This window comes from Schistocerca piceifrons, chromosome 1, assembly GCF_021461385.2.
Source record: "Schistocerca piceifrons isolate TAMUIC-IGC-003096 chromosome 1, iqSchPice1.1, whole genome shotgun sequence".
Lineage (NCBI taxonomy): Eukaryota > Metazoa > Arthropoda > Insecta > Orthoptera > Acrididae > Schistocerca > Schistocerca piceifrons.
In genome coordinates, this window is record NC_060138.1 from 448,184,331 (window position 1) to 448,202,786 (window position 18,456).

Genomic DNA, 18,456 nt, shown 5'->3' on the forward strand with positions numbered 1-18,456 from the left:
TGACAATATTTATAATAGCACAGAATCACAGTTATTCAGGTGCTGTCAAACATTACTGAAGATTATACATAAACGCTTTTAGAGAGGAATATGCTTGGCAAGTACCTGTTTTAATGGGGTATTATGGAAAACAGCGGAAGTTGCTAACAAATAATTCGAGTGATGAGATGAAGAACACGAGTTGGCCATTCACATTAAGGACAAATCCGGTGCAATTTTTGGTGAACGCTGTGGAAAAGTCTCAGAACTAGTATGGAAGATTTTCCTGTAAAATCTCTGCTGAGAGGCATATCTTATACCCAGGAATTCTGTCGACGGCTCACTGTAATGCAATATCTGGTAAATGAAATACGCTACAGCTTTGCCATAAAAGACAACCAACGTGCTGTTTGTCTCGAAGTAATGACTAACATCCTTCAAAGGGACGTTGAATAATTATTAACAAAACGAGAATACTAGTGTTTTATTTTTTTAATTTTAGTATATACGTATGATGGAGAGCCATTAATTGCTTCAGAATAAGTTTTGTTGAAGGAAAACTGCAATCAATTTCGTTGAGGATCAGAATAAAATAAATTTTGTAAAAACAACTGGTTGAAGTAAATTGTAATTACATTGCTGTATTAAAACTGTGTGCCGGACCGAGACTCGAACTCGGGACCTTTGCCTTTCGCGGGCAAGTGCTCTACCAACTGAGTTACCCAAGCACGACTCACGACCCGTCCTCACAATTTTACTTCCGCCGTGAGTCGTGCTTGGGTAGTTCAGTTAGTAGAGCACTTGCCCGCGAAAGGCAAATGTCTCGAGTTGGAGTCCTGGTCCGGCAGACAGGTTTAATCTGCCAGGAAGTTTCAAAATCAGGGCTCACTCCGCTGCAGAGCGAAAATTTCATTCTACATTGCTGTAGTTAGAGCTCCTAACGATCTTACGTGACACCACTTTCAAATGCCAGCTCGAGTGTAAATTAATTGTAATTAATAAATATCATTAACTTAATAAATCCGCCGCACTTAAATTTTTGGGAGGACTACGGTTAAAATCCGAGTCCGATTTGTGTTTTCCGTTATGTTTCATACATAGCTCCAGCCAGATGCTGGGAAGGTTCCTTTGAAAGAGCACGAGCGATATCCTTTCCCATTCTTGAAGCATTCCGAGCTTCTGCTCCGTCTCTAATGACCTCGATGTCGAAGAGACGTGAAACATTAATCACCTCCCTCCTCCTCCACCTCCCCCTCGATGTTGACTGGACGTTAAATCCCAAACCTCCTTTCTTTCACTTACGTTATTTGAAACATGCGGCCTTACTAATTGTTCGCTCCATAAATAACTTCCCATACAGACGCCAAATTACGACCAGGACGTTAAATCCTAAACTTCCTTTCTTTCACTTACGTTATTTGAAACGTGCGGCTTTACTAATTGTTCGCTCCATAATTAACTTCCCAGACAGACGCCAAATTACGACCATCACTAATATTTACTATAAGGATTCCACCTTAGGGGTGTAAAACTAAGTTTTATTACAGCAAAATCAGTGTTTCTATATTATTACTTACATTTTTCTTCAATAATCTAAACTAACTGTAGTTTTATTAGCTACCGTGATGTATCAGTATAGCCTGTTATCAGCCGTTACGTGCTCGTTGTGCCGTCACACGCGATGGGATGTTCCGTCTGTGCCTACGCCAGGATCCAGTTAATAAATAAACAAAAAATAAGCGTTGCGAAGTACCCTGAATGGGAGCGACACTGTCCCCTGGTGCTTCGTCACTGGCGGCCGTCCAAGAGGAGGCGGGAGTCAGCGTCCGCGAAATAGCCACCAGCGGCAGACGTGCCGCCGCAGCTGCCAACAGGCAGCTGTGCAGCCGGAACACCTGCCAGCGGCCGCTGCCGGCCGTCTTCAATTTACTGCACGCCTCTTACAGCACAGCTTCTGGCACTCTTGTTTCATTCAGGTCAGGCTGTAAGGTATCTCGTTATACGCCGACAACCAACGAAATGGAACAGTTCCAACAACATGATGAAGAATCATCATATTTGTAAAGGGTCAGTAAATTCAAAAATTTAGTGATTCAGAACACCGTCCTGTGGACCTGATAGTGACTACATTTCGAAAATGAAAATACTAGCCGGCCGGAGTGGCCGAGCGGTTCTAGGCGCTGCAGTCTGGAACAGCGCGACCGCTACGGTCGCAGGTTCGAATCCTGCCTCGGACATGGATATGTGTGATGTCCTTAGGTTAGTTAGGTTTAAGTAGTTCTAACTTCTAGGGGACTGATGACCTCAGCAGTTAAGTCGCATAGTGCTCAGAGCCATTTGAACCATTTTGAAAACATTGTGATCCTAAGTCCGCAGCTCGTGGTCGTGCGGTAGCGTTCTCGCTTCGCGCGCCCGGGTTCCCGAGTACGATTCCCGGCGGGGTCAGGGATATTCTCTGCCTCGTGATGACTGGGTGTTGTGTGATGTCCTTAGGTTAGTTAGGTTTAAGTAGTTCTAAGTTCTAGGGGACTGATGACCATAGACGTTAGGTCCCATAGTGCTCAGAGTCATTTTGAGTTTTGTGATCCTAAAAATATATCTGACATACTGAAAGTGTTCTCGTTTGATCCAAATAAAATACGCTCTGGTATTTAACCGCCTCTTACTGTTGCATCAATTAGGTTGTACGACAAAACCGACTTTTCGACCGATTTTGCAGCGACCGTCTTCAGGACGCTAAACTGCTGCCTTTTGATTACGGTATTTTCTGTATATTGTTCTATTTAAGTCGCAGCACTAAAGCCAACGTCGGTATTCTGGGACCTTACTGGGCAGTCCAAAGTTAAAACACACACACTTTCATATGCTGTCACTTTTCGTGAGCTGTACTGTGTAAACGCCACGGATCTGCCAACAAAACATCCGCCAACATGTTGCCAAGGTTGTTTTGAATAGGCTTCAGAATTTCGATGGGAAGCCCTTACAAGTCCTCCCTACAGACCCGTTCTCTCCCCATGCAATTCCCATATTTTGGAGCCCTGAAGAAACACTATCATGGTCGTCAATTTCCTTCGGACGAAGAGGTCTTGAAACAATTATGCTTTCAGAGGCAACTGCTAACATTTTTCTATAAAGACACCTACTGTCAGTCACACAGTAGAATAAATATACGGCGGTAATAATATTACGGCGATGACTTCTGAAACAATAAACAGATTACTTAATTTTTTCCATCTGTCTCGTTTTCATTTGACTGCGCCTTATACGAGGGCTATTTGGAAAGTACGGTTAGATCCGTCGCGAAATGGAAACAGCTGTGAAAATCTGAACTGTTTTATTTGCAACAGATAGCTACATCTTGCAGCTACTTCTCTACGTAGTGGCCGCTGACACACTTTTCGTGACTTTGAACCGAATTTCCAATATCCTCGTCACAGAAAGCAGCCGCTTCTACTTTCAACAGATTCTCTGCGCTAGTCTGTAGCTCGTTGACTTTATATCCAGCTGTTCGTGATGAAACTCAGGGGAAACCAATTACGGCCTGCATTGTGAGTGACCGTACACTTCCCCTGGAAAACGCTGCAAGAGCATCTTCATTGCCCCTAGAGCGTACGGCCGAAACTGTCATGAAGAGTGAAACACGCCGCGCGGAATGACTGCGCAGTTAGAGGCGCCATGCACGAATTGCACGGCCGCTCTCACGGGAGGTTCGAGTCCTCCATCGGGTATGCGTGTGTGTGTTGTTCTTAGCGTAAGTTACTTTAAATTAGTTTAAGTAATGTGTAAGTTTAGAAGCCGATAACCAAGTTTGGTCCCTTAGGATTTCACACACATTTGAACATTTGAAGGAAACGCGTGACAGTTACGTTATGTGGGCTGCGTGACTTCAGGCGAAATCTCTCACCAAGCCCTCATACTTGGCGGGAGTCATTATTTATCTACGCATTTTTACGTGTTCACAGTGCGCACAGAACTGAAAAGAGCACTTGACACGATTGACATGTAAACTAGAGACACTGCCCAACACATCTGTGCAAAGCTTCATCGGATTTTCGCAATCGTTTCCATTTTGCGCCCAAGCGGACCTTACTTTCTGAGTATCCCTTGTACGTTAATGTACTTTCATGGCAGCTATTGGAAACTGTACAGAGCGATAGTAAGAGAATCGTGGAGTCGAGTCTCCATGCAGAACTCTCTTTTTCCTTTTTTAATTTTCAATTTTTACATTAGTTACACTGCAAATAAACCGAGTGATGCTCAAAATATAGTGTTTATTAATATTTTCATAAGAGGCATGTGAAGAAATTGCAAAGGAAAGTTCAGACCTGGAAATAGATTTGCAACGAAGAATTAAACCTTTAATTACAATCCTTTTTTGAACAGCCATTTGCAGAGTCCCTGTTGATGCTGTAAGTACAGTACTTTCTTGGAAATTTATTTGCAATCCCGGATTTTCCTTTGCCTTTCCCTCTCCTAACTTTGATGAAAATATTAATGAGTACAATATATTAGCATTATTTTGGTTTATTTGCAGTGGAAATAACATAAAAATCGAAAAAAAGTTTCTGCATAGGGACTCGACCCCTAAGATTACCATTCTTTTTTCTCTATGTTGCATCACGTTCTGTCACGAAACTGCTCTAACATATATGGTACATGCCACATCCAAAGCGCGCCGAAAATGTTGGCCACCTGGGCAGATCAATTCTGTCACTTTCATGTGGTCAAGCCCTGCATGTAGCATCAATTTGTTCTATAACGGTGATGACGAGTAGGGGTGGGCCTCTTGTGAGATGAAGACACCGACACAGGAGAGCGATTCATGGTGGGCCGCATCAAATTAGAGAACTGATGACCCACAAAAAGTGGGTGTACCTAAAAAAACATGATGTTTCCTGGTCGGTGATTGTTTAGCGACTGATCTTACAGACATATGAAGGAATGCTTACTAGAAACTGCCATATGCGTTTTCCAGGTAACACATCAATGCACCAACATTACAAATTTAACTGAAAATGACCATTCGCAAAGTACAGGAGGTGTTATTACTTTTGATTGTCATTCTGAGCTACCTCTCATGCTGAGTTCTCATGCTAATACCTTTCAATCTCTCTGTCAGGGGCAAAAAGCCTTTTCCTCCCCTCCGCATGGTAATCAAATGAGCTCAGTCAAGCAATCAACATCAAACTGTGAGCTGTAAGATCAAAATAGTGAGAGCAACCATCAAACGAGCACGCTAACAACACATGCTGTGAAATACCTCCTGAACGCAATACTTTTTGAACCATCAACTTGAGTGTACATAATATGCAATGAACGGAGATTATGTTGAAAAACGGAGGTTTGTAACCAACAGAGGGGGAGTTATATGACGTGTTGGAACCTTGAATAAAATCAGTCTGCTTTCAGGAAAAAATGTGTTGCATTACTTATTGAACGCCCCTCATACCCTCATAGTTATAGAACGTGTGGCCAGTTAAAGCCATACTTCGTCGGTCGTGCACCGTCTTTTACCTTGAAATAGAAGAAGACTGTGTGCAGTGAAACACAAGATATTTGAAAATGGAATGAGTTTCTTCAATGTCTTAACAACTTCCGTGCCTTGGAAATGGAAATTTGTGTAATTTGCCAAATAGCTCCTATTTCAAAATGTTTTTAACTCGGAACTGCTTTTACAGTTCTGTTACTGATTTGTTAGTGTGTAGTAAATATGTAACACATAGACTATTAAATTTAGTATTCACAAAATTTTCTCTATTGCAACACTTTTAAATTTGAATAGAATATTTGTTGCTAGGTACGCAACAGTAGTGGAACAAAGTTCACGTCACCCAATGCTGCATTGTTGCCGAGTTTATTCAAAATGGCCATAGATGTGGCAACATCGCACTGACGTCATGTTGGGAACTTCAAATTTTGATTGGAAAATAGGTCAATTGGGCTACCTCCACTAATCTAACTCCACCCTCCTCCCCTCCACTCCACTTCCATCCCCTTCCCCATCTGTAAATTGGCGGGAAAAGGACTCAGTCCTTACTGGGCTGTCGGTTGTATGCATTCCAGTATATTGTTTGTTTAAACAATTTGAGTTGTCATAGACAGTAACTACATCCAGTTTGTTCACCTTGAGATCCGGAGTCCAACTCACATACTTCACAACACCACCACCAGAGGAACCTTCCCCCTCCCCTCCAATGACATAATTCAAGATTTCGGTCTGGGGAAAAATGGCGGGAAATTCGCTCATTCTATGCTGAGCATCCTGAGAGTTCTACATGTTCAGTGGATGAGATGTCTGCGTTGGAGAAGGAGGAGCTTAACAGATCACGCAGCTGAGGACTGTGTCCATAGATGTTTGGAAAGCAATGATATTTGGTGAATGTATGAAGAAGACGACTACATGAAATAATGAAGATGCAACAGTATGGGGCTAAGTTACGCTTTGCAACTCATGCTGATAAGTGTGTGTGCTGTAATTGTAGATCATTTGATAATAGTCCAGTCAGTCTTCCTAAGTGCAAGAAGCAAGACGTTCACCCAATCTGGTGTGTGCACTCCCTACCCGAGAGTCTCCGCTCTGGACCCATGCAGCAGCCACAGGACGGCCGTGCACTAAGTACTTTCTGTCACGTTTGACATAGCCGCAGCATTCTTTGTGGCACACGGATACCCTTTGTCGCTGAATACGAACTGCTTCGGGAGTTATTAAATATGGTGTTTAAGGAATGTGCAGTATATTGTCACATGCATATCTTGAAGATGTCACAGAAGCTAAATGTACTACTGCACAAAGAGATTGAGAGAGAGAGAGAGAGAGAGAGAGAGCTTTGCAGGCGACGTAAGAATATCTAAGCAATTTGTGATGTAATTACACGTTTCATTCCAAGTAATACCACCATCGCACTTAAACACGAACGGTAAAAGAAAGATCGCTACACACTTGTGAAATTTCCCGGAAACAATTCACGCGTTTTTGTGAGAAATAACATACCCTTCCTTTTTCTTTGAGCATGAGCTACTTCCAGAGACCTTTCTTGCGGTCATCAGTCTTCTGATTGGTTTGATGCGTCCCGCCACAAATTCCTCTCCTGTGCCAATCTTTTCATCTCCGAGAAGCACTTGCAACCTACGTCCTCAATTATTTCCTCGATGTATTCCAGTCTCTGTCTTTCTCTAGTTTTTTGCCCTCTACAGCTCCCTCTAGTACTATGGAAGTCATTCCCTCATGTCTTAACAGTCCTTTCTCCCTTTCAATGTTTTCCACGTATTCCTTTCCTCTATGATTCTGCGCAAAACCTCTTCATTCCTTACCTTATCAGTCCATCTAACTTTCAACATTCGTCTGTAGCACCACATCTCAAACGCTTCCATTCTCTTCCGGTTTTCTTACAGTCCATGTTTCACTACCATGCAATTCAGTAGTCCAGACATACACATTCTCAGAAGTTTCTTCCTCAAATTAAGGACCATGTTTGATACTAGCAGTCTTCTCTTGGTCAGGAATGCACTTTTTGCTTTTGATGTCCTCCTTGCCCAATCCATCACTGATTATTTTACTGCCTAGGTAGCAGAATTTCTCAACTTCATCTGCTGGCAGGCCCCTCCCGGAGATCTGAATGGGGGACTATTCCGAAATCTTTTGCCAACGGAGTGATCATCATGACACTTTTTCAGTTACAGACCACATGGCCTGTGGATACACGATATGTGCCTTCAATGCAGTGGTTTCCATTGCCTTCTGCAACCTCATGCCGTTGATCAATGCTGATTCTTCTGCTTTAGGGGCACTTTCCCACTCCTAGGACAAGAGAGTGCCCTGAACCTCTGTCCGCTTCTCCGCCCTCTGACTTTCTAAGCCAGAAGTCTTCTGCCGCCACTGTCGGTTATTAATCAAAGTTTTAAGGCTTGGCGGGATTCGAACCTGGGACCGTGGACGTTTCGATTATTAATCAAAGACGTTCCTCATAGACCACGGTGGAATTGTTATGGAGTTATTAAATCCAATTGAATATGTCTCTAAATACACTTTCAAAAAGATCGCCACACAGCAGTTCGAAAATAAATAGCGTGGGAGTATTGTTCATAAATTGAAACTAAAGTAAATGAGCGCAAATACATCGCTTTGAAACTCTGAAGATGATACTACACCACGTAAAAAATGTTATTAAGTACACTATCACAGTAGTTTCTGCACGAGGTACGGCAGTAACTCGGGACCCGCAAAGGAGCGGCGCGTCCGTCAGTGAACGCACAGAAATCGGCGACCGGAAGCGGGGCAATCCGGCCGGATCCATGAGCACCCGAAATCCGTGCCCGGCAGGCCATCACCAACTTGTCCTACGTGCTCATACCAGCATTCATCGTTGTTGTTGTTGTGGTCTTCAATCCAGAGACTGGTTTGATGCAGCTCTCCATGCTACCCTATCCTGTGCAAGCTTCTTCATCTCTCAGTACCTACTGCAACCTACATCCTTCTGAATCTGTTTAGTGTATTCATCTTTTGGTCTCCCTCTACGATTTTTACCCTCCACGATGCCCTCCAATACTAAATTGGTGATCCCTTGATGCCTCAGTATATGCCCTACCCTTCATCTAGTCAAGTTATGCCACAAATTTCTCTTCTCTCCAATTCTATTCAATACCTCCTCATTAGTTATGTGATCTACCCATTTAATCTTCAGTATTCTTCTGTAGCACCACATTCCGAAAGCTTCTGTTCTCTTCTTGTCTAATCTATTTATCGTCCACGTTTCACTTCCATACGTGACTGCACTCCATACAAATACTTTCAGAAACGACTTCCTGACACTGAAATCTATACTCGATGTTAACAAATTTCTCTCCTTCAGAAACACTTTCCTTCCCATTGCCAATCTACATTTTATATCCTCTCTGCTTCGACCATCATCACTTATTTTGCTCCCCAAATAGCAAAACTCATTTACTACTTTAAACGTCTCATTTTCTAATCTAATTCCCGCAGCATCACCCGATGTAATTCGACTACATTCCATTATCCTCATGTTGCTTTTGTTGATGTTCATCTTATATCCTCCTTTCTAGACACTGTCCATTCGGTTCAACTGCTCTTCCAGGTCCTTTGCTGTCTCTGACAGAATTACAATGTCATCGGCGAACCTCAAAGTTTTTATTTCTTCTCCATGGATTTTAATTCCTACTCCGAATTTTTCTTATGATTCCTTCACTGCTGGCTCAATATACAGATTGAATAACATCGGGGACAGGCTACAACCCTGTCTCACTCCCTTCCCAACCACAGCTTCCCTTTCATGCCCCTCGACTCTTATAACTGCCATCTGGTTTCTGTACAAATTGTAAATAGCCTTTCGCCCCCTGTATTTTACCCCAGGCACCTTCAGAATTTGAAAGAGAGTATTCCAGTCAACATTGTCAAAAGCTTGCTTTAAGTCTACAAATGTTTGAAACGTGGGTTTGCCTTTCCTTAATCTATTTTCAAAGATAAGTCCTAGGGTCAGTATTGCCTCACGTGTTCCAATATTTCTACGGAATCTAAACTGATCTCCCCCGAGGTCGGCTTCAACCGATTTTTCCATTCGTCTGTAAAGAATTCGTGTTAATATTTTGCAGCCGTGGCTTATTAAACTAATAGTTTGGTAATTTTTACGTCTGTCAACACCTGCTTTCTTTGGGATTGGAATTATTATATTCTCCTTGAAGTCTGAGGATATTTCGCCTGCCCCACACATCTTGCTCACTAGATGGTAGAGTTTTGTTAGTCCTGGCTCTCCCAAGGCTCTCCCAAGGCTGTCTAAAGGAATGTTTTCTACTCCCGGGGCCTTTTTTCGACTTCGGCCTTTCAGTGCTCTGTCAAACTCTTCACGTAGTATCATATCTCCTATTTCATATTCATCTAAATTCTCTTCCATTTCTATAATACTGTCCTCAAGAACATCGCCCTTGTATAGACCCTCTATACAGGGCGGTCCACTGATCGCGACCGGGCAAAATATCTCACGAAATAAACGTCAAACGAAAAAACTACAAAGATCGAAACTTGTCTCGCTTGAAGGGGAAACCAGATGGCGCTATCGTTGGCCCGCTACATGGCGCTGCCATAGGTCAAACGGATATAAACTTTTTTTTTAAATAGGAACCTCATTTTTTATTACATATTCGTGTAGTACGTAAAGAAAAATGAATGTTTTAGTTGGACCACTTTTTCACTTTATGATAGATCGCGCTGTAATAGTCACAAACATATGGCTCACAATTTTAGACGAACAGTTGGTAACAGGTAGGATTTTAAATTAAGATACAGAACGTAGGAACGTTTGAATATTTTATTTCAGTTGTTCCAATGTGATACATGTACCTTTGTGAACTTATCATTTCTGAGAACGCATGCTGTTACAGCGTGATTACCTGTAAATACCACATTAGTACAATAAATGTTCAAAATTATGTCCGTCAACCTCAGTGCATTTGGCAATACGTATAACGACATTCCTCTCAACAGCGAGTAGTTCGCCTTCCGTAATGCTCGCACTTGCATTGACAATACACTGACCCATGTTGTCAGGCGTTGTCGGTGACTCACGATAGCAGATATCCTTAAACTTTCACTACAGAAAGAAATCCGGGGACGTCAGATCCGGTGAACGTGCGGGCCGTGGTATGGTGCTTCGACGACTAATCCACCTGTCATGAAATATGGTATTCAATACCGCTTCAACCGCACGCGAGCTTTCTGCCGGACATCCATCACGTTGGAAGTACATCGCCATTCTGTCATGCAGTGAAACATCTTATAGTAATATCGGTAGAACATTAAAAATGGTTCAAATGGCTCTGAGCACTATGGGACTTAACATCTATGGTCATCAGTCCCCTAGAACTTAGAACTACTTAAACCTAACTAACCTAAGGTAGAACATTACGTAGGAAATCAGCATACATTGCACCATTTAGATAGCCATAGATAAAATGGGGGCCAATTATCCTTCCTCCAATAATGCCGCACAATACATTAACCCGCCAAGGTCGCTGATGTTCCACTTGTCGCAGCCATCGTGGATTTTCCGTTGCCCAATAGCGCATATTATGCCGGTTTACTTTACCGCTGTTGGTGAATGACACTTCGTCGCTAAACAGGACGCGTGCAAAAAATCTGTCATCGTCCCGTAATTTCTCTTGTGCCCAGCAGCAGAACAGTAGACGACGTTCAAAGTAGTCGCCATGCAATTCCTGGTGCACAGAAATATGTACGGGTGCAATCGGTGTTGATGTAGCATTCTCAACACCGACGTTTTTGAGATTCCCAATTATCGCGCAACTTATCTGCTACTGATGTGCCGATTAGCCGCGACAACAGCTAAAACACCTATTTGGGCATTATAATTTGTTGCAGGTCGTCGTTGACGTTTCACATGTGGCTGAACACTTGCTGTTTCCTTAAATAACGTAACTATCCGGCGAACGGTCCGGACACTTGGATGATGTCGTCCAGGATACCGAGCAGCATACATAGCACACACCCGTTTGGCATTTTGATCACAATAGCCATACATCAACACGATATCGGCCTTTTCCGCAATTAGTAAACGGTCCATTTTAACACGCGTAATGTATCACGAAGCAAATACCGTCCGCACTGGCGGAATGTTACGTGATACCACGTACTTACACGTTTGTGACTATCACAGCGCCATCTATCACAAAGCGAAAAAAGTGGTCCAACTAAAACATTCATATTTCTTTAAGTACTACACGAATATGTAGTAAAAATGGGGGTTCCTATTTAAAAAATCACAGTTGATATCCGTTTGACCCACGGCGGCGCCATCTAGCGGGCCAACCATAGCGCCATCTAGTTTCCCCCTTCAAGCTAGACGAGTTTCGTTCTTTGTAGTTTTTTCGTTTGATGCTTATTTCGTGAGATATTTTGCCCGGTCACTATCAATGGAACACCCTGTATACTCCTTCCACCTTTCTTCTTTCCCTTCTTTGCTTAGAAATGTTTTTCATCTGAGCTCTTGATGTTCTTGCTAGTGGTTCTCTTTTCTGCAAAGTTCTCTTTAATTTTCCTGTAGGCAGTATCTATCTTACCCCTAGTGAGATATGCCTCTACATCCATACATTTGTCCTCTAGCCATCCCTGTGTAGCCATTTTGCACTTCCTGTCGATCACATTTTTGAGACGTTTGTATCCCTTTTTGCCTGCTTCATTTACTGCATTTTTGTATTTTCTCCGTTCATCAATTAAATTCAATATATCTTCTGTTACCCAAGGATTTCTACTAGCCATCGTCTTTTTACCTACTTGATCCTCTGCTACCTTCACTATTTCATCTCTCAAAGCTACCGATTCTTCTTCTACTGTATTTCTTTCCCCCATTTTTGTCAATTGTTCCCTAACGCTCATCCTGAAACTCTCTACAACCTCTGGTCCTTTCAGTTTATCCAGGTACCATCTGCTCAGATTCCCACCTTTTTGCAGTTTCTTCAGTTTTAATCTACAGTTTATAACCAATAGATTGTGGTCAGAGTCCACATCTGCCCCTGGAAATGTCTTACAATTTAAAACCTGGTTCCTAAATCTCTGTCTTACCATTATATAGTCTATCTGAGACCTTCCAATATCTTCAGGCTTCTTCCATGTATACAACCTTCTTTCATGATTCTTGAAACAATTGTAAGTTATGATCAAGTTATGATCTTTGCAAAATTCTACCAGGCAGCTTCCTCTTTCATTTCTTACCCCCAATCCATTTTTTTACCTACTACGTTTCCTACTCTTCCTTTTCCTACTATCGATTTCCAGTCACCCATGACTATTAAACTTTCGTCTTCCTTCACTATCTGAATAATTTGTTTTATCACATCATACATTTCATCAATCTCTTCGTCATCTGCAGAGCTAGTTGGCATGTAAACCTGTACTACTGTGGTAGGCGTAGGCTTCGTATCTATCTTGGCCACAATAATGCGTTCACTATGCTGTTTGTAGTAGCTTACCCGCATTCCTATTTTCCTATTCATTATTCAACCTACTCCTGCATTACCCATACTTTATTTTGTATTTATAACCCTGTATTCACCTGACCAGAAGTCTTGTTCCTCCTACAACCGATCTTCACTAATTCCCACTATATCTAACTTTGACGTATCCATTTCACTTTTTAAATTTTCTAACTTACCTGCCCGATTAAGGGATCTGACATTCCACGCTCCGACCCGTGGAACGCCAGTTTTCTTTCTCCTGATAAAAACGCCCTCCTGAGTAGTCCCCGCCCCAGAGATCCGAATGGGGGACTATTTTACGTCCGGAATATTTTACCCAAGAGGTCGCCATCAGCATTTAACCATACAGTAAAGCTACAAGCCCTCGGAAAAAATTACGGCTGTAGTTTCCCCTTGCTTTCTGCCAGTCGCAGTACCAGCGCAGTAAGGCAGTTATGATTAGTGGTACAAGGCCAGATCAGTCAATCATCCAGACTGTTGCCCCTGCAACTACTGGAAAGGCTGCTGCCCCTCTTCAGGAACCACACGTTTGTCTGGCCTCTCAACAGATATCTCTCCGTTGTGGTTGCACCTACCGTACGGCTATCTGTATCGCTGAGGCACGCAAGGCTCCCCACCAATGGCAAGGTCCATTGTTCATGGGAGGGCATTCATCGTTGGGGGGGTGGAATGCTGCTCGCCTATTGGCTTCCTGGGTATAACGCCAGGTGGTGGGGATAGAAGTTATATAATTCACTCTCGCGGTGCAGTCGCTCTCATTCTGCCTTAGTCAGTTCGCCTGTGTGATGGATTGTGTGTTCTAATGCCAAAGCCAAAAAAATGAAGCACACAATTTCCGGTGACACTATCAACAGCAGCAGCAGCAAACGCCTTCGCCAGGACAGTCTATCTTGTAAATTAATTGCTCTAATCATTCAGTGTGCCTCTGTGCCCCGTAATTTTAGTATCCTGCACAGTACTTGTTTAGGTCGTAGACTGTAGAAGCGTACCTCCGCACTACCGAGGTTTTGAAGGGCTCGCTGCTGTAATTTTAGTGTGTGACGAATTTTTATTCCGTAGGTGTTATTATAGTCCTTCTTTTTTTCTTGTCGTTGCAGCCTTCATCCCTCAGATGTTGGCTGATCTAGATCGGCGGTTGGGGGCTGAGGGACTATTGCAGCAACAGCATCCAGCAATAATAACCGTGTCGGCGCAGCAAGAACGTAAGCGCATTTATTTTTTATTTCATTATTTTTTTAACATGTTGTTGTTAGAGAAAATATTTTTTGTTCGCATAATGTACTGTGGTTCTAATGATGAGGGCTGGGGCATATATACACATTTATTCAGTTATCTGAGACATATTATTTGCTTTTTTATCTATTTCTACAGATGAGGAAGGAGATATAGAGGTATGTGTCGAGGCCAAGATACATGAGCAATCGATTCAGTCTTGTAAGTAGGAGAGCATGATTTTCAAATTTAGTGTGTTTCCTATATAAGTAATTTCAGTGAACTAGAGAATACGATTTTCTTTTTATATTTCAGTGAGTTAAAGGAAACGGTTCTGAGTACGATTTTCTGTGTGTATGCCTCTAACATTTTCAAGAAATAGTTACATTCGATATCTTATTGTTGTAGGTAGCGCCAGTGAGCAATATAAATGGCCCCAAGGCGAGGGTGAAATACCAGAGTGGTTGCGTGAGATGCCAGCTGCTGGAGGGGAAGCTGAAGGGCAGCGCCATTTCGCCCTGCTGGAGGAGGATGAGGAAATACTGGGTAGGGTGGGAGAACTACTCGAAAACTCGACTGCATGGCTCAATTCTTGGACCCAGAGTGAAAAGATGATTATAATGCAACCGTTTTCATTACAGCATATAATTATTGTTATTCTGAAATGTTGTTATTTGTTTGCAGCATTTTTTTTAAAATCTTGAGCTTTGTACTTAATTTTTTTCGTTATTCCTGTGTTACAGAGGCTGCACAGTCGCCACCAGCACCACAACAGCTAGCTGTGCCATAACTGCCTAGAGAGTTGGCGCAGGAATAAAACACACAGCCGAGCGGCATGCACCGTCTCGAAAAGCACCACCCGTAGCTGCGCGAGAAGCGGCTGTATCAGCAGTGGTCGCTGTAGCGCCAGCCTCCACACCATCGCATACCCTCTCGCACCCATTGGTGCTTCACTCGGAAGAAGAAGAAGAACAGCAACGATCTCCCACCCTCCAGGCTGGCGGTGGTGAAGGCTCCAGCAAGCAGCAGCAGCAGCAGCAGCATCGCCGGACACCGTCGCCGCAACCAGGTTGCTCCCACGGGCCCTCACTGCCGCTACCTTATCCTGCTTCGGCTCTGTCTGTTCGCCCTTGCCAGTAACGGACTCGCCGATTCCATTATCAACAGGATGGACCTCGTCACCCTGTGGTAGTAGTATCATTAGTAATGGAGATCAATGATCCTTGTAGTGCTACAACGATGAAAATTAATATTACGACGATGTCAAACGTTATTTTCATGATTTAAAGAAGTATTCATGATATTAAAAATGTAATTATAATTTTATTATTTTCATTTTTGTGCTCAGTGTATCAAAGACTTTCTAGTGCACGGAAGAAATTAGCATTGTTTGTACTACGAAACTATGTATGATTGTTAAGGGTTAAGCATGTAATAATTCGATGTAAGACATTTTGTTGAGTCTGAATTTTGTTCTCGTACTGGTCGGTAGAGAAGGAAAAGTTCCTTAATCGATGTGAAGGTATAAAGGCTGTAAAAAGGAGAGAGAGAGAAAGTAAATACAATTTATTCAAAACAAATATCTCGAAGGTGTAACGCCTTGTGATTTCCTATAACTAAAAATTGCAAGGTCTAATCTGAGCCTGTCCTGAATAACAGCGAAGAACATTTATGTTATCGTATATTTTCTTCGTTTGATCACGGTTGTGATTCGCATGTTTCTTTTTGTTACGCGACGTGTTATGAATATTTTCATTATACGCGCAAAAGTGCACACAGCTTTAATCGAACCTGCGTCTTTCGGAAACGATAACTTTTAATCAGTACAATTACGCGAATACTGTCTAAATCACAATCGTGGTCGCAAAAGTGTTTCCTGGACCAAATAATTCTTATAAAATGTGTATTCTCCAAAGCGAGCAGCATTGCACTATCGCTGACTCGCAACAATCGAAAGAGCAAAAACGGTGCTTAAATAGAATTGCCACCTTTTAATAATAATTATTATCCCATTAAATAAATAAATAGCAATTCATCCTGTGGCTAGCGGTAGTTTCCTCTCCCGTCCTTTTAGTGGAGGGCATCAGGTCAGTGTCACTATACCGCGGTTAGAATACTCAGTGATTGCAGATGCCTTTGAGGAGCAAATCTCTTTCAGAAGAATCGAGAATCCGGTAGGAGGATACCACGACAGGAGGGCTTGCCTTCCTGTCGCGGAGCTCCTCCAAGTAGTCAATGATCCGCGGTAGCCCGCCATTAAATGCAGTGCGGTGCTCTGCTTAGAGCTATCGCGAACCCCTTCCTTCCCCCCCCCCCCCCCTCCCCACACACCGACCTGAAGTTGCCTCTGGCATTGTGAAGAGGCAAGCCATCATCTTTGGAGCTCGAATTGCGTGATAACACCAGTCACCGAGTGGTTTCGTGAATCCACCTTGAGTGCTATATAGGCCCAGTTTTCCGAGATGGGCGAGAGAGGGTCAGCTAAAGCACTGATCAATACACATGTCTATGCACCAGTAAATGGAAGGCCTAGCTATATCAGGCTCCCTAAGGATACAGCTAATAAGAGGTCATCCATTAATGTCGAAAATAGGAAGGATCAGGCTTGTTTTGTAAGGCCAATCCTGGATGAGAGAGAAATTGCAATCACAGAGATAACCGTGAACGTCCCGGTATATACCATGTAGGTGATAATATTCGAGGATGTTATAACTTTGAAGGTATCGAGTTCCCCGTCAAGATCTATGACATACTTATATTTGAGGTGCAGAATGTCGGAATATCGGTTCACGTTTATTGCCTGGAGAACAAAACCAAGTCAGATGAGCAGTACAAGCATATTATTGTCGGCTTCCTCCATTCATCAAAATCTGCCGGTGATCGTGAAATGCTGATCTTCTTCCAAGGTGGTTATTATCATTATATTTTAATCAGAGACATGTCCCGACTCCCTTCCTCCCAATTATCAACTAATCATTGCGTGAAACATATTTGCTTTAGATGCCTCAATTTTTTTTCCTCAGCCAAGTTATTAGCAGAGCATCTAGCAGATTGCACTTCCAAGGACCTGGCAGTTGTTATGACGCCTACTGAGGAAGAAAAATGTTCACCACCAGGAGCGAGGCCCATTTGTAGTGTACACCGACTTAGAATGCCTCCTCGCTCCTGTGATCCACCGTGAAGGTGACCCCACGATCTCACATACCACCTTTACAGAAAAAGAACGAACCATATGAAGCAGTGTACCAAATTATATCATTCTACGATTCCAGTCTTAACTGCTACTAATCTTATGTGGGGATAACCTGCGGTCTGGCTGCTCACTGAGCTAAAAAACTCTCATGGGATGTTGATAAGCTTCATGCCAACAACGTTCCCATGACTAAATCGAAGGAGAATGAAGGTTTCTACAATAACGCTGTTGTCTGTCATATTTGTGGGCTACCGTTAGATAGAAAATCAGAAACTCCTCGTAGGAACCACCGTTCATCTTACGGAGAAATTCCGTAGTGCAGCTCAGTATATGTGCAATTTGATATACCGGTCACGAAGGTACATATCAGGTTTCTTCCATAATTTAAGAGATATGACTCTCAATTCCTTTTTGAACAATTGACTGATTTCGACATGGATAAAGATCGAGTCAGTGTCGTATCTGTAAGTGTCGAAAAATACATTTTATTCCCCAAACTAATGACGCCAAGAATTACGCTCCGTTTCCTTGACATACTACGTTTTATGCAAGCGCCACTCCACAAACTCGTTGAAACTCTGTCTCGGGGGATATGAATATCACTCTACCTGCATTTTCCGACGAGGGAAGTTAGAACTTGTGACTAGGGAGTGGGTTTTCCCATACTAGTATGTGGATAGTACGGCAAAACTCAACGAAATCAGGGTACCCAACATAACTACACTCTACAGCAACGTTACAGGCGATGCTATAACGGATGCAGAGTATGAGCGTGCCGTGAACGTCTAGCAGGAATTCAGTATCTGCCCTTTAGGACAGTACGCACGGCTTTTCATGGACACAGACGTGTACTTGCTTGTGAACCTTTTCGAGAAATTGCGGAGTCTATGCATGACCACATATTCTCTGGATCCTGCCTTTCATAACACGGCACTTGGATTATTTTGGGACGCAGTGCTCAAGAAAACGACGATCTGTGCTGACAAGCTTCTTTTCTTTTAGCGAGGGATTCATGGGGGACTTTGCCAATGTGTCCATAGGCCGGCGAAGGCAAACAACCCATGGATGGG

The 18,456-nt window shown here is 42.8% G+C and overlaps 1 protein-coding gene across 1 annotated transcript; it reads left to right on the forward strand.

The window, feature by feature from the left end:
• Window positions 1–1,944: 1,944 nt before the first annotated feature.
• LOC124797413 lies at window positions 1,945–15,216 on the forward strand. The gene is made up of 5 exons (XM_047260783.1): window positions 1,945–2,046; window positions 14,079–14,183; window positions 14,353–14,415; window positions 14,602–14,739; window positions 14,937–15,216. The coding sequence occupies exons 2-5, from the start codon at window positions 14,093–14,095 to the stop codon at window positions 14,981–14,983; spliced, it is 339 nt and encodes a 112-aa protein (XP_047116739.1). The 5' UTR covers window positions 1,945–2,046; window positions 14,079–14,092; the 3' UTR covers window positions 14,984–15,216.
• Window positions 15,217–18,456: the final 3,240 nt, after the last annotated feature.